Source organism: Betta splendens, chromosome 12 (genome assembly GCF_900634795.4).
Source record: "Betta splendens chromosome 12, fBetSpl5.4, whole genome shotgun sequence".
Taxonomy (NCBI): domain Eukaryota; kingdom Metazoa; phylum Chordata; class Actinopteri; order Anabantiformes; family Osphronemidae; genus Betta; species Betta splendens.
The window spans coordinates 13,848,269-13,874,472 of record NC_040892.2 but is presented as its reverse complement, the minus strand read 5'-3'; the positions used below and the strand labels follow the sequence as shown (position 1 = coordinate 13,874,472).

General features: G+C 39.0%; 1 protein-coding gene across 11 annotated transcripts in view; it reads right to left on the bottom strand.

The window, feature by feature from the left end:
- cacna1bb (calcium channel, voltage-dependent, N type, alpha 1B subunit, b) overlaps positions 1-26,204 on the bottom strand; it is a 114,394-nt gene that overhangs the window by 18,710 nt on the left and 69,480 nt on the right. For 7 of the 11 annotated variants that reach the window (XR_008696340.1, XR_008696339.1, XM_055513557.1 and 4 more), the window contains exons 15-34: positions 26,127-26,199; positions 25,724-25,841; positions 25,392-25,459; positions 25,188-25,294; positions 24,099-24,161; positions 18,557-19,246; positions 17,612-17,814; positions 17,234-17,360; positions 16,810-16,939; positions 13,657-13,716; positions 11,535-11,641; positions 9,877-9,897; positions 7,656-7,752; positions 6,086-6,246; positions 5,777-5,914; positions 4,374-4,575; positions 3,887-4,051; positions 2,445-2,555; positions 1,486-1,569; positions 269-385 (exon numbers count right to left, since the gene is read on the bottom strand). Coding sequence is in view for 9 of the 11 variants with exons in the window: in XM_055513557.1 (XP_055369532.1) it covers positions 269-385; positions 1,486-1,569; positions 2,445-2,555; positions 3,887-4,051; positions 4,374-4,575; positions 5,777-5,914; positions 6,086-6,246; positions 7,656-7,752; positions 9,877-9,897; positions 11,535-11,641; positions 13,657-13,716; positions 16,810-16,939; positions 17,234-17,360; positions 17,612-17,814; positions 18,557-19,246; positions 24,099-24,161; positions 25,188-25,294; positions 25,392-25,459; positions 25,724-25,841; positions 26,127-26,199 (2,842 nt within the window). In the remaining 2 variants the exon portion in view is untranslated. The remainder of the gene's footprint in view (positions 1-268; positions 386-1,485; positions 1,570-2,444; positions 2,556-3,886; positions 4,052-4,373; positions 4,576-5,776; positions 5,915-6,085; positions 6,247-7,655; positions 7,753-9,876; positions 9,898-11,534; positions 11,642-13,656; positions 13,717-16,809; positions 16,940-17,233; positions 17,361-17,611; positions 17,815-18,556; positions 19,247-24,098; positions 24,162-25,187; positions 25,295-25,391; positions 25,460-25,723; positions 25,842-26,126; positions 26,200-26,204) is intronic. The other 4 variants (XM_055513553.1, XM_055513558.1, XM_055513555.1 and 1 more) reach the window with 3 other exon arrangements.

Genomic DNA, 26,204 nt, shown 5'->3' with positions numbered 1-26,204 from the left:
CCTTGGTTGGGTTGGTTGGTTGGGAAGGCTGGTGCTCTGCATTTAATTAATTTGATTCCTGTGTATCGGTGTGAGCTTTAAAAATAAATGTATTGAAAATGTGTATTAAAATCCTGAATGCAAGTAGCATCTTTAATAATATTTTTGTGTGTCTAATCAAAATCATTCTTTAGAATTTGCTACTGTGCATCCACAAACACTGCATAACTGACAGTGATGTCTAGGAAGACACAAGTTAGCAGGTCCAGGCTACTGTGTTTTTCCTTACTTTAAAAGACTGAACAAATGTCCAAAGCAGGATGCGGATGGTGTAGCCCTGCCGCAGAAGCTTGATGAGACGAGCTGCTCGAAATAGCCTCAGGAAACTTAGGTTGATCATCTTGTCCTGGGAGATGAAATGAAGAACTAACCACATTAAAATGATTTAATGCAACAATATGTAACTTCTAAGACAAGACAAATGAGATGATTTTGTCCCTGTAAAGATAGTACATTTCAACAGGATAGTTTAATATGAGATCTTAAATACCAAGCTGAGCATTCAGTGTACTGACACTTTAACCTAAGACACTAGCAGAGAACAACAGGAGGAAAAGACAAAATCAGCAGCCAACAAGAAAAGCCACTTACCGTCTAGAGGTGTCACATGTGACAGAAGGGGCAGAGTGAGGGCACAGGCACCAGGAAGACACAGCAGAAGATAGAAACAGCAAAAGAGGTGAAAACAGAGAAAGAAAACCAAATAGAAAAGATAGAGAAGACTAATGATCACATGAAGAGAAACAAAAAAAGGAAGTGTATGCCAAAGAAAGCAGTAGTAGCCAGCCTTGGTTTTTTGTTTTTCATCTGTTGTAATTCACTTGAAATACTGGAAGCATCTTCTTGTTCTCCTCCATGATTATTGTTTGTATCTTTACTCTTCCCCTCTACTCGTCTTGACAGTCAGTCTCCCAGCACTTACACAGAACATTCTTCAGCAGGCTGTCATGTTTGCCTTTCTGATACCAACCCAAACACTAAGATGACCTGCAGTTTGTTCCAATGTGTATGTATTTTAAAATACTGGACTTGGCTTGTGATTCCTCTGTTGCTCTGACTGAATTGGCACTGGATCACTGGATGTTTTTTGAACAACAATGTGCTTTGGAAACTCAATTGATTAAGCTGTTAGCACCAAGGATTAAAGTTCCGAACTTTGAGCTCTCCACCTTCCTCTCTATTGAACAAAATAGCTGGTTTCTGTGTTTTGTTGGGTCCTCTTAAAATGTTTATGAAGGCTGCAGTTTTAATAGCATAAATCAGACAAAAGTATAAAAGTCAAAATAGTTAAAGTTGCCATTTACTTTTGTTTTTTGCTTATACTACTATCCCAGTTCTCCTGGCTGGACTGAGTGCAGCTATGAACTGTACAAACCAAGGTCTCTCGTACAGTAATAACACAAAGGCTACTGACTTCTAGGGAGATGTGATTGCTACATGTCTTACCTTAATCTCAGTGACTAGGATATCTGTGATGCTTCCCAGCACAGTAACAAAGTCAAACACATTCCACGCTGCTTTCAGATAGTTCTAGAACAGATGATATGAGATATGAGGGTTCATTCAGACATTTATAAATTGTGCAATATATATATATATATATATATATATATATACTATTACTATTAATAATAATAATAATAATTAAAATAATTAATTAATAATTTACTATTTACTATTTTTATTATCAATTTGCTTAACATAATTTTAAATTAACTACTGTACTTGTCCAAAATACAAAATTGCTGCCTGGGGCCTTGATCAGTTTACACTGGTGGTCATCCAATTCCTGAGGGTAGGAGCTGCTGCCAGGCCCTGCAGCTGAAGTGTGCAAGATGCAGCAGCTCAGTATTTGCCAGCAGATGTGAGTCTAACTATCCGGCCAAAGCAGGTGGAGGTAAGTGGTGTGTGAGAAATGCTATTTAATAAATGGGTTTCAAAGATGGAATAAAGCCAAAGATGAAATGCCTCACTGCAGGCCAGACAAGAAAATTATTCTTCCCCTTTAGGTTATGGGTTTTTGATTTGCACCTTTTACTGCAAAAAGGAAACCAACCATTTACTTTACCTATGTAAAATAAAATGAAAAGAAAAAAAACACAATCCTTTGAATATTTTCTATCCTGCATACTGTAATCTCTAAATTTCCTCACAGCATTCACAAACAACTACAAAACCAGCTATAGTAGAGTATTCTGTCATTCTCTGTCTGGTTTGTATGTTTTGCATATTTAATAAGACATACGTATGCATGTGTGTAAACATAAAAAAAGAAAAAAAGATAATAATTACATTATAATAATAAAACATAAAATAATTTAATTAATTAATTAACTAGTGTTTGCTGAGTACAGTACTACAGTACTGTAAAGACATACAGTACATACAGTATAGTCTTAGCTCACCAGTGGCCCAAAGGCAATTATCTTGAGAATGCACTCCAGTGTGAAGAGAGCAGTGAAGATGATGTTTAGGTATTTCAGCATGGACTCATATACATCAGGAGCTCCGTAGAACTGAGGGTAGACAGAAATGCATACGCTGTTGACTTGTGGAATTAGAATCACATTAGAATTAGAATCCTCCACCACTTTTAATACCAACTGTACTACTATTGATAGATTGACAAACTTGAACTTTACACAAAGATAAACACAATTGTTCAAATAAAATACAATCCTTAATCATTCCATGGAAAGAAACATAACAAAACCAAGAACAAAAATCTCCAGATGGCCTGAATTAAAACAATAAAATGACAAGGTCAAATTGTGAAATGGAAAAATTGTTTCTTCCTTATTCTAAGCGGTTATTAAGCAGTATGATTTTTGATTACATGTTCTGCAATTAATATCTTATGTTTTGTCCTAGATCTGTTTCATGTACAGTATTTGACATTTCACCTAGATTGTTCAATGGTTGTCTCAGCCTGATAGACTCTGGACTCTACATTAGCTCCCCAACCCAAGGCCAAGGAGTTGTGTCTCTCTGTCTGTTGAGAATTAGCACTTCCTCTCTGATAGTCAGACACCAGTGATGCAGGTGTTAGAATGTAAACATCTCCAGACACGCGGCGACAGGGATGAGATGGTGCATGTAATTTGATTGGGATAGACGGACATTCCACTGTAGTCGGACAGAGAGGTCAAAAGGCAGAAGCAACTCGAGGATTTTGGGCTCTTTGCATCACACTTTTGTGATGTATGCACTGATCTCCCAAGCTGGTTTCAGAACTCTAGGATTGACATCAAGGACCACAGATATGCTCTTAGTTTGACACATGTTTAAATCTCAATGGAATCTGCCTCTTTGGTCAGTAACCAGACTCCTAAACTGTCTCCATAATTCTTACGAAGGCCCTCTCCTCAGGCTCCACCAACCAAGGAATATTAATGTTTTATAATATTAAAGCTTTCCCTTCAGGCAATACATATAAACAGACTTGCATAAACTCAGTACTGTTCATGTTCTATACTAATCCTTGATTAGTATTGATCCTAATCTTGATTCAAAAGACATCTACCACAGGTAAAGTCAGGTAAAGTCTATGGACATAATCAAAAAAATAAAATACAAGCAGGTGAGTAGAGCTCCTGTGTGTCCTGCACACAGAATGTTCAATTTTTAAATGTAAACCCATGGCTCTAGGTGAGGTCAGTGTTGTTATTATGATACATTTAAATAATTAAATCGGATAAATTTTTGGAGACAGCTTCTGAAAGCATCTTAAATATTTTAACAGTGTTTCATCATACAGTATTGGGAACAGACTGAATACCACAGAGCCAATACACTACTGTTTCTGCCTGAGCTGGCAAAACTATCATTTGAAGGAGGAATCACTAACCTTCATCATCAGCACAATTGTGTTGAGGGCAATTAAAGTCATGATGGCATACTCAAATGGGGGGGACACGACAAACTTCCACATCTTGTACTGGTAGGACTGCTTGTTCTCTGGCATATATCTTGTCAGTGGCTTTGCGTTGATGGCAAAGTCAATACAAGCTCTCTGTTTGATAAAAAGACAACAAAACACAGATAAATAAATCCCCTCTGATATAAGACTATAATGCTTTACATTCTTAGAGAAAAGTGCTGCAAATGAAATGTAATGCTACGAAACACTGGAGGATTGTCTGAGCATTTTGTTATATCAAAGGATGTGGATCACTAGCCAATAGTTTGCAGACAAGAAACGGAGTGAACTGCCCCTGTGAAGTGGAGATGAAAAAGGTGGAATAATATGAACCTCATGGCTTCATTTAGAGCTTTGTTCTGTTTAAGGAAACTGTACGTCATGTGAGATGCAATAATTTCCACGCTTATCTCACCTCATTCTTCTCCAGGCTACACTCCGCCATAGCCTTGTCTCCTTGCTCCTGGAAGGTGATAATGATCAAAGCTACAAATATGTTGACAAAGAAAAAGGGGAACACCACGAAGTAGACCACATAGAATATGGAAGTCTCCATGCGGAAGCCTGGGCTGGGACCCTGATCCTCGTATGTCGCATCTACAGAGTGCTTCAGAACCCTGGAAAGAGGGAACTAGTCAGCTTATACACAGGGAAATAAATATATCTCAGTACAGACAGCAATTAAATTTTCTTTACATAAATGGTCAAAAATTATAAAATTTCCCTACGAAGGTCCTTCCATCATCATATCATGAGTTTACATTTCCCTTCCCTCAGTTTCAGAGACCAGTAAAATAAACCAAAGCTCCAGGAGAAACATGAGAAGACAGAAATAAAAGGGTAAAACACGTGACAAAAGGTCCACAGCTTTCAGACCCGACCATTTCTACTAATGCTACAGTAGCTGCTCCATTTTAAAGTGCAAGTCTTTAGAACTTGTTATTTATACCATAAATAATTAACTGGATACTGTATGTTGTGGTAACCATGTTAATCATTTCTGGGAAAATACAGTATTCAGACCTGAGTCATTGGCTATATCTCTACACAGCCAACTCTTGCATTAAGTCATTTTTTCATAGCTCTCTAAACAACTGGCTGTGTAACTTTATTGCAAATTAAATATTCAGTGAATGTGATTGTGTCTTCTCTGTCAGTGCTTATATTGCTGGGTACAAAACAATTGAGCCAATAAAGATTTTCACAGAGGATATCTTTAGACATCGGTCATCCACAGCCTTTTGAGGAAAAGCTACGTTACTCTCTTTCAGTAGATGATATCATATGATATATTCACATGCAGCTTCTTCAGTATTGCACGCTACTAAGTGTAGAACCTGAGTTATTCGTTCAATTGTAGGTTTGCATGTGCAATACAGGCATTTTTAAGTCTCCCTACAGTGAGAAAAACCTGACCTAACCAAAATTGATGAGGAAGCTAAGCCAGGTTAGTAGCTCATTAGAGCTTTAGGTGACTATGATAATATAAGAAACAGCTTTTATCACTCTTTCAAAGTGAGAATGATGTTGAATATGCAAAAGATACTTTGGACACCAACTGTAAACTGCACAGTGAGCCTTGATTGCAGTTGGAGAGAAGACACAGTAATTAAGCCTGTTGGAAATTTGGCTTATTTGTCTGTACTGCATTCAACCTTCAGGTGTTCTGAGTGCACCTCAGGACAATGAAATAAATGACGTTAGATAACGATTTTATCATTTGCAACATGAAAAATTTGTTTGCATATCCGCGGTTTGTTAAATAATGATATTTTATAAATAAGTGTTGATGATGCTGATGAGGTTATTGAGACTTACAGTGGCCAGCCTTCTCCAGTGGAGACAGTGAAGAGTGTTAGAAAGGCCCAGAGGACGTTGTCATAATGAAACTCATACTTTTTCCATTCTCTGGGCTGAGCCTCTACATCATCCCGGTCGTAATCCAGAAATTGACCCCTAGGAGAGAAGGCGTGACAGACTGAACAGAAAAGTCTAACAGATTATATCAGTAAAAATTCACGTTACAAAGTAATTTATTCATTTAAGCTGTACGTAGATGTACGACGATTATGTCTTAATGACTATTAATGACATTTTTAAAATATAATGAAGCTTTAGATGGTGTACCTGCATTCTTTTTCTAGACCTTTGGACTCATCAGTGCAGTAGAAGAATTTACCCTTAAAGAGCTGCACAGCAATAACCGCGAAGATGAACATGAAGAGGATGTAAACAATGAGGATGTTGAGAACATTTTTCAGAGAGTTTACCACGCAGTCAAACACGGCCTGTAAGACATTAAAACAAAGACATAGGTTAATTGACATTAGTTCTTTAACTACCAATAAGTCACTATTCAGACATTCCGGTACTGCACAGCTCAGCATGTTTACACACACAAGTATTTATTTATTTGCTATTTCTCATTCACACACAACTCTGAATTAAGATAAAAAACAGTACTATGAAACAAAAATCACTGTACTGTATAGCATAGAGACTAATTTATTTGTAAACAAACAACAGTTCAGATACATGTAACTACAAATTAAAATTAATGATAAACATAAAAAATAGAATCACTGAAATCACAGCAGAATGCAGGCACTAACAAATTGACTAATGTCAGGGATAAGGAAGCAAGACAGGAGAAGCTGACGGACTCCTATACCTATACAGTGTAGTGCTTTTCTACCTTACCAGTTCCTCAAAGTGCTTTAACAATGCATCTCTTTAACGTATTTGTACACACAGACACAAAATTCACACATCACTGGCAAAGCTGCTATGCAGCTTATGCTGACACGGCTGACAGGGGCAACTTGGGGTTCACTGTCTTGCCCAAGGACACTTCCACACAGGATCCACTGGGGTCTGAAATCAAACCACTAATGCCATGATTTGTGGATGACAGCTGTACCTCTTGAGCCATTGTTGCCTCAAATGTATCATAATTAATAGAATTTAAAAAAAATGCCTCAAATTGATGTATTATTTTAAAATGTTAAATCTGCTAAATCTGCCCCAAAGCTCAATAACTGAAATCTGTTTAATGATGTACAGTATGTAATAAACTAGGGGGTTCTGTTAAATGTTTCAAAAAAACTTCATATTTTTCCTGAATCTTCAAATTCAGTCGGCTGCAAGGGATAGTATCAGCTTCCAAATAATCTTTCCGGCTACAAGAACACACCTCTGTATCCACCTGTATGTCCCTCACTTCTTCTCTCATTTTCTTCTGTCAGTTTGTGCTGTGATCCCTCTGTAAGATGAAGTGCTTTCACTGTCCATCATGACATGTATGCAATTTCACCAATCCTATCCCAGCTTTTGTGTCCAGACTGAGGACAGTGCCTCAGTCTGGTCTCCTCCACCAGCCTGTCTGTCAAACCTGACCAACTATCCAAGAGGAGGTGTGGAAAAGCATGTGTCTGTCAGATCTGATCCTCCTCAATCACCTTGTTTGGATTTTTATTATTTATTCTCCAATCAGAGTTTTCATCTTTTGTCAGATCCATTATTTTTATATTTACCCTTTCATGCAGGTCTTTTTTTGCAAAGGCAGCTTTTGAAAAGCTCTCCACTGTAGTGGCAATTATGCATGCATTAAAGGGTCAAATCAGATACATATATGTGCATTCTGTTTTGATATGCTGTAAAATAATGTGTATATGTAAGTGTTACTGCAGGACTGTACCTTTAGCTTGGGCAAACGTTTAATGGTCTTCAGTGGCCGCAGGACTCGGAGGACCCTCAGGGACTTGATGGTGTTGATGTCCTTGCCCGTTGTCCCTCTGTGCAAATGAATGTACAATGAGTCAGGATGAACTGGTGTGAGCAATAGTCATGTAAACCCTTATAATAGTCATGTAAACCCCACTAAGGCAAGTGGGGTGTAGTATTGTAAAACAGGTACGCTCAAGAATACCTGTTTACACTCTGTTAGTAAAACACTGTACATGCATGGGATTGGGTTATTCTGGAGAAACATGCTACAGGAGAAGACAGATCTAAATTTAACAGCTGCGGTATAATGCACATGCATATCTTCTCATATCATCTTATTTTTCATTTCTTTTCTTCTTTCACTTTTCATTTCATCTATGTGTATTTCTTCTTTAACATCTGTCTTATTTTAGTTCCTTATACTCTTTTTCTCTGTGCAATTAGATTCTGTCTTTTTGTATGTATGATTTTGAATGAGCATATTTTTTCTTAATTCACTCCTATAGCCTTTCGTCCTATTGCGCAAACAGAATAACACATCAGCATGCAATACTTTTTTAGTTGCATATGCACAAAGAATCTGCCCCTGTTGAAGGAGGAAGTCTTTGTAAGAACCACTGTAAGTCATTCCCGATATTGAAAATTGTTAACTGGTCACAGAGTAGGAGGCAGATGTAGGGGTTAAAAAATCTTTCAGTTTCAGTAAGCTAAGAACATACAGCTGAGCCATCATTCACTCAGAGACTGACAATGACCAAGGACCAAGTGGGAGAGAGAGTGTTAATTAATTACACACACACACACACACACACACACACACACACACACACACACACACACACACACACACACACAAAATGTTGCTGTCTCTAATGATTAAAAATGTGAAAGATTAGATTTCAGCTCAGATAAAGAGTTAGCACGGTAGCTCAGCTGCAGATGACAAAATCCATGTCATCTCCAAATACATACAATTTTATATGTATTAGAACTAAATTGTCACTCACTGGGGCATTCCCATACAGGCACTGTTACTTACATTATTATACAGTATAAAATACTGAATTACAAAGGTAGGAATGAGCTAAATCAGGAAGGAAACGTGGTTCAATGAATTTCAAGCTTAGGGACTATTTTCACTTCTCAATGGAAAATGCTTTGTCTAACAAAATGACATGCATCTTTCATGCTCCAATGATTTTTTTAGTGTAGCATGCAATCTACAAAGTAAATGCCAGTCCTTGCTATTGAAAAAGCTCAACATATTGAGAAGGCAAAAGACTCCCAATAGCTTTCAGAAGCACAATGGGCAAGGAAGAGTCGTGTATGTGTGTGTGCGTGTGTGGGTACACAAAGTCATGTGTTCCCATCAATCCAAGGCAAATCAAAATATGTGTGAAATATGTGAAATCTGATTTCGATTAAGAAGCTGTAGTTAATTACAGTAATTAGTATGAAGTTACATTCTTTACTTGAACTTTAATTTCTTTTTATCCATCATTTTGTTCTGACAAAAACACAGGGAAGTCCACAGTTTTTAGTGTTATAGCCAGCATGCTAAATAAAAGCATTTAGAATTTCTAGACTAGAATTTATTTATACACTACATATGAGCACCACTTCTTTCCTTCTTTACATCATTTCTTAAAAAAACAATTTTTACATCCTTCCTGTCGTTCTGGGGCATATGTTGGCTGTATGATACAAAAAGGTCTCAGTTCAAGGGCCAGACAATCTGAATCCAGGTAAGAAGCATTAGTCTTTTATTGATTTCACTCAATTCACTGTATAAAGAAGGACAGGTGTAAGTGAAAGGTAGGAGGCAGACCAAGCTACAGCCTATAATCTCTTAGGAATCTGATACAATCTAACACAATTCAGTTATGATTAAAGAAGATTTACTGGTATATAAAGGTGAGACATGGGATGATGGCTTTTATTTTAATTCAAAGTCATTATGTTAGTCTTCTGAAAGCTATAAGAGTTCCCAATATTGTCTTTTTTATTTTTAAATTGCAATATTGGCTCAGAAGGAAATTTTTCTACAGTGGAAGTCGGTTGGGGTGGTTATGGTCATATCCCAAGTACCTTGGGATAGACCTTAATTGAAAAGGAGGAGTGTGTCTGTGTTTCACGTGGGAAAAAGTGACAAGAGGTTCACTAGGTAAAAGTTAGAAAGGGACAATTCCCACCTGGACACGTTTTGTTGCGATCTGATAAGAAAAGCAATGATGAGCACACACAAAGACAAGTAAACACAAGAACAAACAACACCCACATACAGCAAAAAAGCATGTAAAGAAAGTCAGAGTAAAATAAACATTTTAAGCAGCGATCACACAAACGTGAAGGCATGGAGGTTAGCTTTAAAACTGATGACAAAGCACAAGTAGGAAAACACATACAGGAGACAAACAGAGATAACTGATTACCCTGTTAGAGAGTGAAATAATAGCTAGGTCTGACCAAATATTACAACAATACCTGTGATTATGTATACAATGATTATGATGCTACTGTATGGGCAGATTTTTACTAAGATTCAGAAACACCAGATGGGAATGAGCTTCGTGCAGATCTTGAAACTACAGTAATAACCAGAATTTACTGGAATTGGCAGAAATTCCAAATTGTAGCTGTAGATCAAAATGAAAAGCAAGTTGCAGGAAACTCTTTGAAAATAGGCCTTAACATGCCTGCATGCTGTGAATAGAGAGGGGTGATGAAGTTGATAAGAACCAGAGTTGTACTGGCCAAAAGTGGACATGGGAGGGAGGCACAAGAGAGAGGAAGAAGGGAAAATGGATTAATCAGAAACTAGGATGTGTGTGTGTGAAAATGAACAAGAAATTGTTTGTTGCTGCTATTTAATGTGCTTAAAAGCATGTTTCTATCTGTGGTATTAACAGGACTCTCCTATGAGAGCTCAAACCTTTAAAACCCGTCTGATAATGATGTTATTTGTTATGCATTTATGTCTTTGAAACATTAGGGACAGAAAGACAGTTACAGTACACACAGTAACATAATCATGGTAAATGCCAGCATCTTTGATTGTGAATGTAACAATATGAAAAGCGAATCATAAAATATGACATTTCTTTATTGTTTTGATGGTGAGAGGAAGAATGCTGGAAATGTATCTACTGTATGAACTCCTTAAAACGAGTATTTGAAATGGAAAGGAAGAAAAGCCTAAAACAGAAACAGGAAAACACACACATGGGTAGACTGACACACAGACAAAGAAAGCAAGCATTACCCCATAAGACTCCTGAATGCATTTAAAGCCAGAACCAACAGAAAAAAAACAGTTAATGTCAACAACAGCTAAAAAAACAGGGAAGCGTAAATCTACACCTTTAAAAAGGAATGCTACCAAATCTAATACACAAAAGACAAACTGTGGACAACATCAATATGAAAATCAGAGGCAGAGAGAAAACAGCTGACAGTCTGGGTCACACTGTGTGTGGACCATTAGATGACTAACATGGAGGGCCAGACTTTATGTAACAATATACTGTAAGAGCTTGACATAGGTATGTCACTTGAATAACCTCAAGCAGCACAAATGTCTTTGAATTCACAGGAATAATTGGGTACACAAATTGAATTTGTGTATTAGAGCATAAAACCAGTATGTTGGCATGCAAAAGCAGGAGTGAACAGTAAACAAGAGGGATTGTCATCTATAAAGATGACCTGTAATTTATTTACTTCTTAAACCTTATTTATTTGATTTGTCTTGTGACTACATGCATCTGTGAGCACGTTCTATACAAAGGCTTGTTGTGATTGAAATAGAGCTAATGAGCAATTCAGCAATTAAAAAGAAAAGCTGACTTACGAGCAGGCGAAGGCAACCAGAGCTCCACTGACGACAATAAAGTCCAGAATGTTCCACAGGTCACGGAAATAAGAGCCAGGGTGCAGGAGCAGCCCCAAGTCAATCATCTAGTGTCACAGAATAATGCACGAAGGGAGGGTTAGGGGGGGGAAGGGAGTTTTTATATATATAATTTAACTCCCTTCTCACCCCACGCGGGTGGTCTCATCCACTTTCCAAGCTCGGGTCCTCTACCAGAGGCCAGGGAGCTTGAGGGTTCTGCGCAGTATCCTTGCTGTTCCTAGGACTGCACTTTTCTAGACTGAGATGTCAGATGTTTTTCCAGGGATCAGTTGTAGCCACTCCTCCAGTTTGGGGGTCACAGCCGCCAATGCTCCGATCACCACAGGCACCACTGTGGCCTTCACCTTCCAAGCCTTCTCCAGTTCTTCTCTGAGCCCTTGGTATTTCTCTAGTTTCTCATGTTCCTTTTTCCTGATGTTGCCATCGCTTGGTATTGCCACATCCACCACTACGGCTTTCCTCTGTTCTTTGTCCACCACCACAATGTCTGGTTGGTTCGCCATTACCATTCTGTCTGTCTGTATGTGGAAATCCCACAGGATCTTGGCTCGCTCGTTCTTTACCACTTTGGGAGGTGTTTCCCACTTTGACCTTAGGGTCTCCAGTCTGTACTCTGCGCAGATGTTCCTGTATACTATGCCAGCCACTTGGTTATGGCGTTCCATGTATGCTTTCCCTGCCAGCATCTTACACCCTACTTGTAATTGTCCTCAATGTCTGCTATTGTTCCTTCTGGGAGTGAGACCCCTTCTGTGTGGATTACCTTGTCTCTCTCTGTCACCATCCTCCCACATTTCTCGAGCCCGAATGACATCCCAATGTCCGAGCTGTAGATCCTGGTGGTGTGGATCAGCGAGTCGATGTCTCGCTCACTCTTAGCGTACAGCTGATGTCATCCATGTAGAGGAGGTGACTTAAGGTGGACCTGTTCCGGAGTCGGTATCCATAGCCAGTCTTGTTTATTATTTGGCTGAGGGGGTTCAGACCTATGCAGAACAGCAGTGGGGACAGTGCATTTCCATTGTACTGTATATGCCACATTTGATGGATACTTGGGCAAGTGGCTTCCCATTGGCTTCAAGGGTGGTTCTCCACAACCTCATCGAGTTTGCAATGAAAGCCCTTAGAGTTCTATTGATGTTGTACAGCTCCAAGCATTCAGTGATCCATGTGTGTGGCATTGAGTCATAGGCTTTGTTGTAGTCGATCCAGGTAGTGCACAGGTTGGTGTGTCGCACACTGCAGTCTTGGGCGACTGTTCTGTCAACGAGGAGTTGGTGTTTGGCTCCTCTGGTATCCTTACCAATGCCCTTCTGTGCTTCACTCATGTATTGACCCATGTGCCCATTTATCTTAGCTGCGATAAAGCCTGACATGAGCTTCCATGTTGTGGGGAGACAGGTTATTGTCTGGTAGTTGGATGGGACTGTACCCTTTGAGGGATCCTTCATTATTAGGATCGTTCGCCCTTCGGTTAGCCATTCAGGGTGAGTCCCATCCCTTAGCAGCTGGTTCATTTGAGCTGCCAGGCGCTCATGGATTGTGATAGTCACTGGATTCTGTGGTTGCCGTGGTCTTCCCTCAGATCCACCAGCCACTGTGCATCACTGTTGTGTGATGCCTCCCATATACCTTTCCAGTACTGTTCAGTGCAGTACAGTCCTAGGAACAGCAAGGATACTGCGCAGAACCCTCAAGCTCCCTGGCCTCTGGTAGAGGACCCGAGCAGTGGAGGGTGAGAATAGAGTGTATATATATATATATATATATATATATATCTCTATATATTATATATTCTATATTATATATATCTATATATATATATCATCTATCTCTCCTCTCTCTCCTCTCTCTCATCTATCTCTCTCTCTCTCCCCCCCACCCCCACACCCCCCTATATCTCTCTATCTCTATCTCTCTCTCTCTCTCTCTCTCCTCTCTCTCTCTCTCTCTCTCTGTGTGTGTGTGTGTGTGTGTGTGTGTGTGTGTGTGTGTGTGTGTGTGTGTGTGGTGTGTGTGTTTGTAAAACTCACTATGCTACTTTTTACAGGATCCTCACCTTAATCACCATTTCAAAAGTAAAGACTCCAGTGAAGACATAATCTAAGTACTTAAGAACCTGCAAAAACAGGAGAAAAAACAAAGCGTGAGATGAGTCTCCGACACATTCAGTGACAGATATTTTCAACTCAAGACACTTGAAAGTGTGTGTACGTGTGAACGGACCAGATATGCACAACATGTTCCTCTGGCCTGTCAGAGGGCTCAAGCTCTGTCTGTACTTAGTAAGTTCTGTACTTTCAGCACAAACATACTCAACATGCTCAACACCCACACATGTACACATATCAAAACTAAAGGCCTCCTGCTAATATAGTGTACAGTAGATAAAAAATGCATGTTGAAATTTAAAATAGTAATAAAAGGGGACACAATTTGGCAATGGTTTCCAGAAATGTACACACACACACACACACGCACACGCACACACACACACACACACACACACACACACACACACACACACACACACCTAACATCTATGATTCCTTTTGTGCTCCTGATGAGAATATTACAGTAATTAGTTGTGCTTGTCTGTCAAAATTCAAGTAAAGTCAAGTCAAGAGTCTGTGTGCCTATAGTGCCTGGTCCTTAAAATGTCATACAAGGTCATAGTTTGGAACATTTGTTTGGCATTTTTTGGACATGTTCTACTTTCAACATTTATTTTGAAAATTAAAAGTGACAGCATTTGAACAAAAATGTCATTTTATTTATGATGCAAATGGAACTGGTCTGTGAGTTTCATTCAGTGGTAGCAGTTCAAAGTGACTAGCGTTTCCACTGCAGTACCGTGCAGCGAGTACGTCGCTGACTAAAGATTTTTAATCCTGCAGCCGCCTGAAAAAAATCAGGACGCTAGTCTCGTTTTAACCACCAGGTGGCGCATCGTTGATTAGAAGCCTCCAATGCACTACAGCGTAACTGAGGTCCGACTGTTCATTTCTGCCTGTAACACACATACATTACACCAAACCTATTTTACTATTGAGTATCTGTTGTTTGCTCAAATGTGGAGAGTATGAAGGGCAACAACTTGTTATCACATAAATATCGTCAAATTCAGACAGTATCCATGACCATCCTTCTAGAGGGTAATTCCTATGTCCTTCAGTAGTCCAGTGGTTAAGTTGAGTGGCTATCGTCTTGGTTTAGTTGGTGTGAGTTACATTTTTTCTGAACAACATAGTTGATGGCTTTGTTATTTTCGGTTCACTGCAAAGTTATAATCGTTCTGTCTAGTTTAGAACAGACCTGCGCCACAGCAGCAAAACATTCTTGTTTTCATTCTCCTCAGGTTTTATGTCTTTAACTAGGCGTCTTTTAAGAATATGTACACACCCACGACTCTAACATCTGATACAATATATTGACTTCACATGTGATCCGTGATTATGGGCCGCGGTTTAATTAATATAATTTGAATGCGCATGGCCAAGTAAAGACGTGGAGCGCAGTCCATCTGCGACTACAGCCGCTTATTTAGGTTTTAAACTTCCACAACTTGTTAATGAACGTTTTCCAGTAGTCATAGATTTTACGTAAATAACCGTAATAATCATAGAAATTAGTTTTACAGCAGTTGTCGATCGTAACTTTGACAGGACGCCAGAATTCAGCAGATCTACAGCAACGTATTACAACAACATGTTTGTTCATACGCGGCAAACAGGTTTTAATCAAAGCACTGCCTTACAAACCCATAAACCGAGCAAAAATATTTTTTTTAATAAAAACACACGGAAATGGATTTAAAACAGTCGTTCTCGCGTTAACTCTGCCTTTAATTTTTTAATCGACGCTTATCCGGGAATGGGTCACGGGGCAGCATTAATGCATTAATGAGTCTAAGACTCATTAATGCAGCAAGTAGTTTGTTCTACATATGTTTATGCTGCAGCAATAAACATATGTATTTATTGTAGCTCTCTGGTCTAATTTATTTGTAGCACTTCAACATTTGTTTAAAATATGCAGTGCATTTTAAATTGAAACTATTATTATTTATTACCTTTATTGCAAACACAGTATTAATTACACAATTTGGATTGGTGATGATTTGCGCTTCTTCCATAATAATCAAGGAAGAAACTGCAGTTCATAGATGTTATTCAAGGACGGTTTGATATTCAGTGTATTTTTCAACTGAACTGTCGCAAGGTAAGTGCATAATAAAATGAATGCGCCTGTCAGTGGGGAAAAGATCCACTCCATTAAGTCACTCTTCATTCACTGCTGCCGTCTCCTCCTCAGTTCACACACCTAAAGTGCCCTAACTGCTGCCGATGAATGCGTTTCCAGATTGACTGGTGATGCCGCAATGGTTACTTTTAGTTACAGTAGCTGTTTGAAGCAGGGAAAAGCAAGTTAGCTGTCCTTGTCGATGCCTTGACAATGTTTTGTCGTCTGTAAACAATCTGAACAGTTTTTATAGTTTTACAAGGCGTAATTTGACGCTTACGTTTGATCGTTGCTCGTATTCCATTTACGGCAGTAGCTAAAAGAGCAGGAGGACTGAATAAGTATGCTGTTAATTGTTGCAATCTTCTGTCAATAACATATAAAATGTTAAACCTCTGAGCCCTGACTTTTATGCTTCTTTGGATTATAAACCAAATGTAATGTTCTCAAATAATATTATATTGCTGCCCTCCGCGGCTCCGAGTGTTTTTTTTTTCCATGGAAAAACTGCCATAATTTGCCATAACTTACTTACGTAAATAACAATACTAAATACTATAATCAGCTGTTCGTAGTCTCGGCGATCCATGCACTACATATTACAACGATGTTATCTCGTGGGTCAAATGATAATGATGAGACACTGTTTTTCCAATAATCAAAATTGAAAGAGTGCTCCCACTGAGACTCGAACCCGGGACGAAAAGCTTTGCATCCACGCATCTTAACCACTAGACCACCTAAGACTTGAAGAGTGACTGTTCTACAAGAGGCTATATGATACTTTCAACTACGAGGCTGTAGGACCAAAAGTGGGAGTCAATCGCCATCTACAGACCAAAAGGACCTAACACACTCCCTCACGCAGTGCTGACGCGTCAGACACGAAAGCAAACCACAGTGGAGGCTGACACTTTTAACTGCTGCTACTGTTAGTTGTGTACAAATGCAAGATGTCAGTGTGACTCACATTGTTGCGTGGTGCATTAGCTTGCACGGGGTCCTCAGCTGCCAGAGCAATGCTGCTCATGGTAATGACCATCAGGATGCACATCTCAAAGTAGCGAAGGTTGACTATGTAGTGACAGAGCTTCCGCACCCTGCAAGACCACACACATGCCGTTTGAACACAAAAATCCACACATGTATACATAACATCTTCAGAGGGACCTTGCACTAAGCTCAGAAGGAGAAATCCATCTTAATGTGAGAACAATGTACGGAACAAATCTGGAGGACAGCAGAAACAGTATTGATCACCCCAAGTGAATGTCCTAACACCAGTCAACTGCCTTTTACCCAGCTCGTCAGGGCTGTGCTTGCAGTTTCAAATGAAACGTATGTGGTTCAAATCATCAATCTAAAACCAATAATCACCTCCATTTGTGACTTACGGGTTTGTCTGCCCAAAGATAAACATGGAGCTGTAGGGAAGCATCTGCCGAGGCCCATTAGTCTCCTCTTCTTCTAGGTCCTTCTTCTCCTTACTGACTTCGGTGTTGTCGCAGTCAATATTGGTCACTGGTGTAGAAAAATAAATACTCTCATTAAGCTCAGGCAGCAAAAACATTAGCAATAAGGGATTAATTGTTCAAGCCTATAAAACAATTAAATGGTTTCTATCGTTACTGTAACAACCTACTTACAGTACTCAGCAACTTCAATGAAATCTGTTAACGTGGTATAATTTTAAATTTGCTTCGATTAGCCTAAATGACTTTTTCACCTTCCTGATTCTCTGACCCACCCGGATGAGGATTCTCTGTACTCACTGGGAATGAAGGTATCTCCAGGTGGAGCAGTGATGGTAACAGGGATGTGGATGGTGTTGCTATTAAGGCCGGCCTGGCTGGCCCTGGTAGAATTCTCTTGGTTGTCAGCGTCCTCTTGCTTTTCTCCATGACCCAGGCTACTCCGTATTGGCTGTAAAGGAGTGGTGGCGAGGGAGTTCTCCTCAGCGTCTTCCTGCCTCTCTCTAAAGGAAATGACATGTGGATCAGGGTTATTCTTTAGTTTAAAATGTTTAGAATGAAACCCATTTTTATGGAGTCAAATTAGGGTCAGATTAGATCTGTGCATGTGTAAACCTATCTGTGTCTGTGTAATATGATCTGTGTGTGCGTAAACTGATCTGTGCATGTGTAAACCGATCTGTGCGTGCATAACCAGATTTTTACTTGTAGATTTAGTGAGGCTATACAGTACCATGCTTACACTTATAATTTGGGGCTTTAAAATTACGTAAAAATATAGGCTAAATATAGTAAGTAAAGTAGGTAAGTAAGTAATATAACGTCATCTTAATTTGCCTCCACGCTCTGATTGGCTAATGAACAAAGAAGTTGTTGCAGTTTTTTCTCAAATCTGGTTACGCGCGCACAGGTCGGTTTATGCACGCACAGATTGGTTTACGCACTCACAGATCTGGCTACGCACGCATGCATCTGGTTACGCAAGCACAGATGGGTTTACGCATGCACAGATCCAATCTGATCTAATTTGACTCCATACATTTTTACTTATTTGTAACAAGGAATTATTGTAAAATGTGTTTTAACAGGTTTCAGTTGGCCACGATACATTGGTTACTGTAAGTGGTACTATTTGATTCATACTCGTGCAGTTGTACAGTGAGGACAAATTATTTTAAATTATTTAAACCAAATCAGAATTTAAAAAGTTTATATACAGTGGGAATACCATTTCTGTAGTCTTACCTATTACATGTGTCTCCTTTCTTATTTCTCCTACTGTCATCACCATCCAGAGTAGAGTGAGCTCTGACCATGCGAGAGCAACGTGCCTTTCTGTCTCCATTACTTTCTCCTCCTCCTTTCACTCGGCGCTCCCCCTGATCACTGTTGGCTATTACCCCATTTCCTTCTTTTGGTGGACGATGGTAGTGGTGGTGGCGATGTCCTCTGTCTTCTACTCCTCCTTGTGTGTCATTGGCCACTTCATCAGGAGAGCCACCCTGGTGGTGGTGGCACCTCTCCCCCCTCCTGTCTTTCATTTGGGCACCATTGGTGCTCTGATCCCTGCTCCCTCTATGATGCGTGTGATGCCGTCCCCCTCGACCATTGCCGACATTCCTGCTGTCTCCATTCTTATCTCGATGTCGGTGATGTTTCCTTGCGTGCATGTAGAAGTCATCCCCAGCCTCCTTCCTTTCCCCTTCTGTTGGCCTGCTGGGTTTGTCACCATTCCTCGATTCCACCACAAGTGGACGATCCAGGTGAGTCATCACATCCGGGTGCAAATGAAGGGCGGAAGATACCCGGAGGCGCTCCTCTGGGTCGAGCTCGTTGAACAGGGCCTCGCTGCTTGCCCTCATGTTGTGTCGTCTCAGTTGGTTGGTCCTCTGCTCCCACACTGACATGGACTTTGCTGTGCGCTGCTGCTCTTTACTGCACACAGGAATCAATAGAAAAACCGTCACGTGATGTGTAACACACTATGAATTTGCGTCACAGACTTCAATAACAAAATTAGTTAAAGAGGTGGTCGAGCAGATGGTTTGTGGATGAATCAACAAATGTTAAAGCATACATTTACCATGCTTGGCTGTAAAATTCAGTATAGTTAAACATTTATAGCAAATAAAATGGTTAGGTTTGTGAATTGCGGAGATTCTTGACATTCTACTCAATTTAGTCAACTCAATTCAATTCACCTCAAAAGAGTTTCCAAGGTTATAGACCTTACACAATTAAAACCCAACAAATCCTACATTAAGCAAATCTATCACTGAAAAATAAACTACAAAAATGTATACTGTATATATAACATTTTAGCTCTCTCTTCCACTTTAAACTCTCATTACACTCTATTTAAAGAGAAAAGAAAGAAACCTCTAGAAAGACGAGGCTCAATAGGTGGCCATGTTAATATGACCTGACAAATCTACAACTCATTGAGTCCTCAAAATTAAGGTATTTCATACAAAGGATTTGGTAAATAAGAATGTTGTCTACATGAAAATATGCCTGGCTCAAGTATTTATTATTATGTATAGCATTAAGTATTTCTTAAAATGTACTGTATTTAGCTCATTTATATAAAAATATAGTATGAAATAATTGGACTATGGTCATAAGTCTTTGCTGAGCAGTGTACTGGTCCTGTCGTATTACTGTAGAAAAAAAAAATGATTCATGTCTGCATGCTTTGCTCTGGTTTTATACTGTATGCACATGGAAGCTGCTAGCTTTTTTTTTTGTGGATTTTTATATTTTTATGATGATAAAAAAACTTTTCGGAAGATAAACTGTAAGACGCAACAAAAAGGCCTTATATAACAGCTGGAATTTATCAAAACACGTCTATGTTTGAATTAACTAATTGATTTTCACTTTCACATTTTTTATCTTTACGTTTTTGTCATGATCCCTCAGCCACTCTCACTTCCATTTTTCAACATCAAGGCTAATGGATTTGGTTTTATTGTGAAGATGTACGAAGGTGACTTTGTTTATGTCAAATATTTAGTGTCTTATGGTTCATTTTAGGGCGGTGCACGTTCTCCCCGTGTTTGCGTGGGTTCTCTCCGGGTTCTCCGGCTTCCTCCTACAGTCCAAAGACGTGCATTAGGTTGATTGGACTCTCTCCATTGCCCGTAGGTGTGAGTGTGTGCGCGAATGGATGTCTGTCTATGTGTTGCCCTGCGATGGACTGGCAACCCATCCAGGGTGTACCCTGCCTCTCGCCCATAGCCAGCTGGGTTAGGCTCCAACACCCCCGTGACCCCACATTAGGGAATAAGCAGTTTAGAAAATGAATGGATGGATGGTTCATTTTAAGCTTATGGTGATCATGCTGTGAGTTAAAAAAAGGTTTATATAGCCGGATAAACCAGAGTCTAAGCTTTCAAATTGTGTATGTTATTCCTAGGCGACAAAATTGGACATACTATAAAAGTGTGGGGAGGTGGAAGGTTTAAATAACTTTGTTTAAGAGTAGCAAGTCATAGAGTGACCCTGCTCAGAATAACCACATTTCTCATGAGTACATGCTGAAGTGAAATTTGCTTATTTTTTTAAACACACATTGCTGATAAAACTGCTCAAAACTCAATAATATTCTGCATAGCATGCTTAATTCAAGGCTTGGATATGGAACTTTACCTGAAAATAAGCAAAATAATCACTTTTTAAGATTTAAAACTAATTGTTCAGCTTTTAAACATTTTTTATTTGTTTTGGCATTTATGTTTTGAACTGACAGTGACATGGATGAAATTGTATTTTAGCATTTTTAAATAAGTGAATTTATGAAATAATTACATATATGCATATTTATGATCTGAAATTTGCTGATTGGGGTTTTAATTTAGTGTCTGCACAGTAAGGTTTACAGCATTTATATTTAGGTTTATGGGTTAGCAGTAGTGTGGGGTGAGGTTCATTGCTGTACTCTGTAATCAGATTTTACAATCATAATATTTTAAAAGTGTGTATTTTTCACTATTTAATTGTCAGAATGCATATTAATACTGGCCACATTTTACATTTTATCATCATTCCTATCTCACCTAAATGAACATATTAGGTCTCGAAGGAACATATCTTTTATAGCTGTAAGGGTCCTAATCTGTAGCCTCCATGTACAGTATTTATCACAATTCATACTCATTCTAAAGTATAGAGAGGTGTAGATGTTGACTCTTAGTAAAGTTTTATGTTGTTTTTAAAACTTTAAACACTGCTTTATTCAGTTTTACAGGTTTGCTCTTCATTAGGATGAAATAGAATACTTCACTTAGGGTTGAAATTTAGTTCTCAAGCACTTGAATTGTTTTACTTAGTGTCATTCAGTAATTCTTTTTAGAAAATTGAAACCCGTTTGTGGGGGTACCCTGCGTTAAAGAGTGGTAGCAGCGCCCCCTTTTGGATGAGATGAGGCACAGATATGTCCCGCCCCACAAGTTTACTCTGCTGGTTTTTGCGCAATCAGAAAAATAATCATGTCTCAAAAACATCGATAAACACATCAGGCAGGTTGTACAAAGTCATGGTGTAGAATAAAATGGAGTCAAAATGTGAAACAGAAAGGGATTGTGCCTTGTATCAGCCCATTTACTGACACTCACGGACGCCCAACTTTTGGTTTCTCGCCATATTAGACCAGGAAATGTCCAGATCTAACGATTATTACTCAGGAAAATGTTAAGATTATTGAAATTATAGGGAAAATGTTTTTAAAACATGTATAACACACATAAATGGACAGAAATAAATTTTTATTTCACGTTTTCTAGTCACGTTATGGTACTGTCAGGCAAGGTGAGGCCCTGCCTCCCCTGCCTACCCTGACTGACCCCCTCACTGTGGGTTAGTTACAATAAGTTTGTTCCATATGGTCACCAGTACCTCAATATTCGTCGAGCAGCAGAGTAGACAGTATAATGGCTAAAAGATAGACAGACAGCACAAATGACAAAGGACTGGTATCCACACAGAGGTACCAATTGTACAATTCAATTTCAGAAGTGTAATACTGAAGGAACAAAAAGACTTCATTGTGACACAAGGCACGTGCATATACTGAAAATAGCAGTAGTAATGAATTTATGGTCCTTGTGAGAGGTCAAATGTGTAGAGATGGGAATTTCCGTTCTTTTAACTGACTTAGATTTTTAACTCTCGATCAGTAAAGTGAACAAATAATTTCGAGTCATTCGTTCATTTACAGCAGGTGGCGCTCTGGACGTTGTAATAATGGTTGCGGTTCTCAAACACTATATACTGAAGACAACATGGTTTGCTTAAGCGGATAAATTATAATCACGAAATGTCACAAGCAATTCAAACCATATGAAAACCTAGCAAATACGCACCACATTAACGTGACATATGTCCTGCATCTTCCCTGCAAGTGTTGTTTAACAGCGCGACGGTAGCTTAGTAGCTGTCACATGGTAAAAGAACGCACGAACGAATGATCCATAAAGATCCGTATGAATGAATCAGGAATAAACTGCGCTTGCTGCTCGCTACAGAGCCTGCGCGGCTCGGCTATCACGTGACAAGTGAACTTAAGGACGATACATATGAAAGAATTAGGAACGAACTGTAGTACTTGGTGCTGGCCACAGAGCCTGAGCTGTGAACGATGAACAAGAAGGACGAACTAAACCGTGCAGCCTGAGCTGCCTTTTACGTGAAGGCTGGTAGTGAACAAGTTAAAGTAAAACTTATATCGACAATTAGTGAGACTTTTAAAGCAAAAAGTAACATTATATTAAAATACTTAAATTAAAAAAATATACTAAAATGTTTACCTGGTGCATTTATCTTGTTCAAAACGTGACATTATTATTATTATTGTTATTATTGTTGTTGTTATTATTATTATTTTTATTGTGGCAGAGTATATGGGACCACATGTTGATATAATGTTCGAAAGTATTGTTTTACAAATACACTTTGCATACACAATAAAACTGTGGCAAGAGCAGCTAATGCATGGAACTGAACAAATCGTTCACTGAGAGGACTCGTTCCTCCCGAGTCATATAAAATATTAGATCATATTGAACGATTCGTTAACAAATGACACATCACTACAAATGTGTGTAAACAAGTGTCTCTGTGGTTCAAACTGCATTAAATAGTTTCTAAAGCTTGTCTTTAGAGTGCTTTCCTTCAGCCCACAGTATGATTAAGCAAACAAGGCTGCCTGCAGTGATAATGATAGTAAATCTCAGTTGAATTAATCATTTATATGATAGGTTTTAATGTCAGAGATCATGCAAAAGTATAAATAATTGTAGGTCTTGTTCTAGACAATCTGTTGCCAATAACAAGTATGCAATAGCTCCAGGGCCTGGGCATAGACAAAGTAGTTGGTCGCCTAGTGCGCCACCTGCTGAATGGTGCTGCTTCAAGCCTTCAAAAAAATGTATGAAATTATGTTGTTGTTGTTCAGAATAACCTATAAAGGGTCTAGTATAAAAAATATATTTTCTGTCATTATTTAATGGTTTGGGCTTTACAGGGTCAAGCTCACATCTGTTACAAAATTATAGGATTGATACAGAAGAATTCTTAACTGAAAGTACTATAGCAATGAACACATGAAGGACTGCAGTTGTCCAGAGAACAACAGGGGTGAAGGCAAGAGAGGAGGGTCGCAAAAAAGGAATAAGACGGGAAAGTGTAGGAAAAATAGAAAGAACAGCAAACGCTAAACAAAAATGAGAGGATTCATAGGAACAGAAGAGAAGAAGAGGGGATATTGTAACAGAGAGTGATAACTCACGGTGACTGAATGCTGCTGATGGACGACCTGCGAGAGAGTGCATCTCGATTTTGCTTTACAAAACTGTACATGCAGAACAAAAACAAAAGAAAAGATGAGACACAAATGTGAAGGGGAGAGGCGGAGTGTCAGACAGTCTTGCATCCACCTGTCCCCTTCTGCTTCACTATAAATGACTAATCTGTATAACTACTACCATAACACAATGAAAGCCATTTAGGAGTTTCATTTCAAAACAACAGAAGTCTAATTCTACCAATTTTAAATATATTTAAAATGTAAAAATGTTAAAATGTTCCAGCAATCTTTGGTTATTTTATAATGAAACTCTAAGATTTTATGAAACAGCAAACAATTACCAGACAGTTCAATGTACAAATTAAAATATTTTAAGAACAGGGAAAATAGTGCACAATAAAAGATAATAACAGTAATGATGATGAAGAGAACAAAAGATTATTTATTTGGTGTTTGACAGTGCAGATTACCTGCTAAACTGACCTACTTGTTAGTGAGGAGAAAGGCAAATAAGGAGCAAGTGTGAATTCAATTACACCAGTCTCTAAATCACACAAAGAACTGAGAGATCACAGAAATAATAATTTTGTTGAATGTTGAACATTAGCTTCATGTGCTATCCTGTTCCTCTGACTTATCTGTGTTATGTCGTGGTGCTTACATTCAATGTTGTTGGCTATCTCTAACAACTTGCACTGTATCTGGGGTACAGCATTTGCTGTTATCAACTGTCTCTCCCTGACGTTTATTATATTCGCAAATTAACTTCACTTGTCTTGAGTAGAAGGTTCATTCGTGTATGACAAAGAGAACTTTGTTACGAAAAAAGTCAAATAACTTAAGATCTGGCTAATCTAAAACTAAATAGAACCAGTGGTGGGAGTGCTGTTGATTAGAGCTTCCTTAATTGCCTCTATGGTTTTGGAATTCAAAACGATGGGGTAAGATAAACAAGTCAACAGTACAGAACTACTGTTGACATAGAGGGTCGACACACTAAACGGCAAAGGGACATTTGTGTCCAGTGTGGGATTGAACAGCACCGATATCAGGAGATACCTGTAAACTTACACAGCGATCGAGATGTTGGCTGCTGACATCGGGCTGACTTCTTTCACTTCCATTGCCTTCTGTAAAGCAAGCTTCTTATTAGCTGCCTCCTCTTGTTCCTCTTCATCCTTAAGCCAACATAGAGCAGAAGTCAAAAACTTGAAATAGCAGGTATTTTCTCCACAGTAAACATATTTTACTGTGGAACATCCACATCCAGTCTACCTTAGTCAACTCCTGTGCATTGGCGAGGTTATCCACAGCGATAGCCAAAAAGACGTTCAGGAGAGTGTCTGAGTTTGACTCAAGAGAAACAATGTGGAGCAGAGAAATCTGTTTTCTATACCTCAATTAAAAAAATAATAAATGATAATCCTAAATGAGGATTAAAAAACAACAGATATTTAACACTACAGTATGCATAATTAAACACAAACTTTAGTCCAACTAAATATCTATCCTGAAAAGGTTTCAAATCATTTCCACATCTGGATCCTACTTCTTTTTATTCAAGCACACTACGTTATAATTATACTAAATGACGTCACAGGGGATACAGTTTCCAAAGAGTGTAAGAACAATGAAGTAGATGGAGGAGAACATGCCACGTCGAACGCCTCCTTGAGACTCGATCCCATGGTACATCACAGTGTTCCAGTCTTCACCAGTCAGAATCTGTGGAAGAAAACAAAGATTAGGTGTGATCCCATTAGGGGACAAAAGGTCCACACACAATTCAGTCCCTCTAATTACCCTCTTGTTACACATTCTCTTTACACAAAGGCAATGGACTGGTGACCTGTCCAGGGTGTACCCCACCTCTCGCCCATAGCCCGCTGGGATAGGCTCCAGACCGAGCCCCCCCCCCCCGCAACGCCACATACGGGTTTAAGCGGTAGAAGATGGATTGATGGATGTGCAGGTATACAGAATGGTGCAGCATATGGAGTGAGGTCTTACCTGGAACACAGTTAGGATAGCTGCTGGGAAGGTATCAAAATTAGTTGTTGGCGTCTCATCTTCAAAGTTAAACCTATA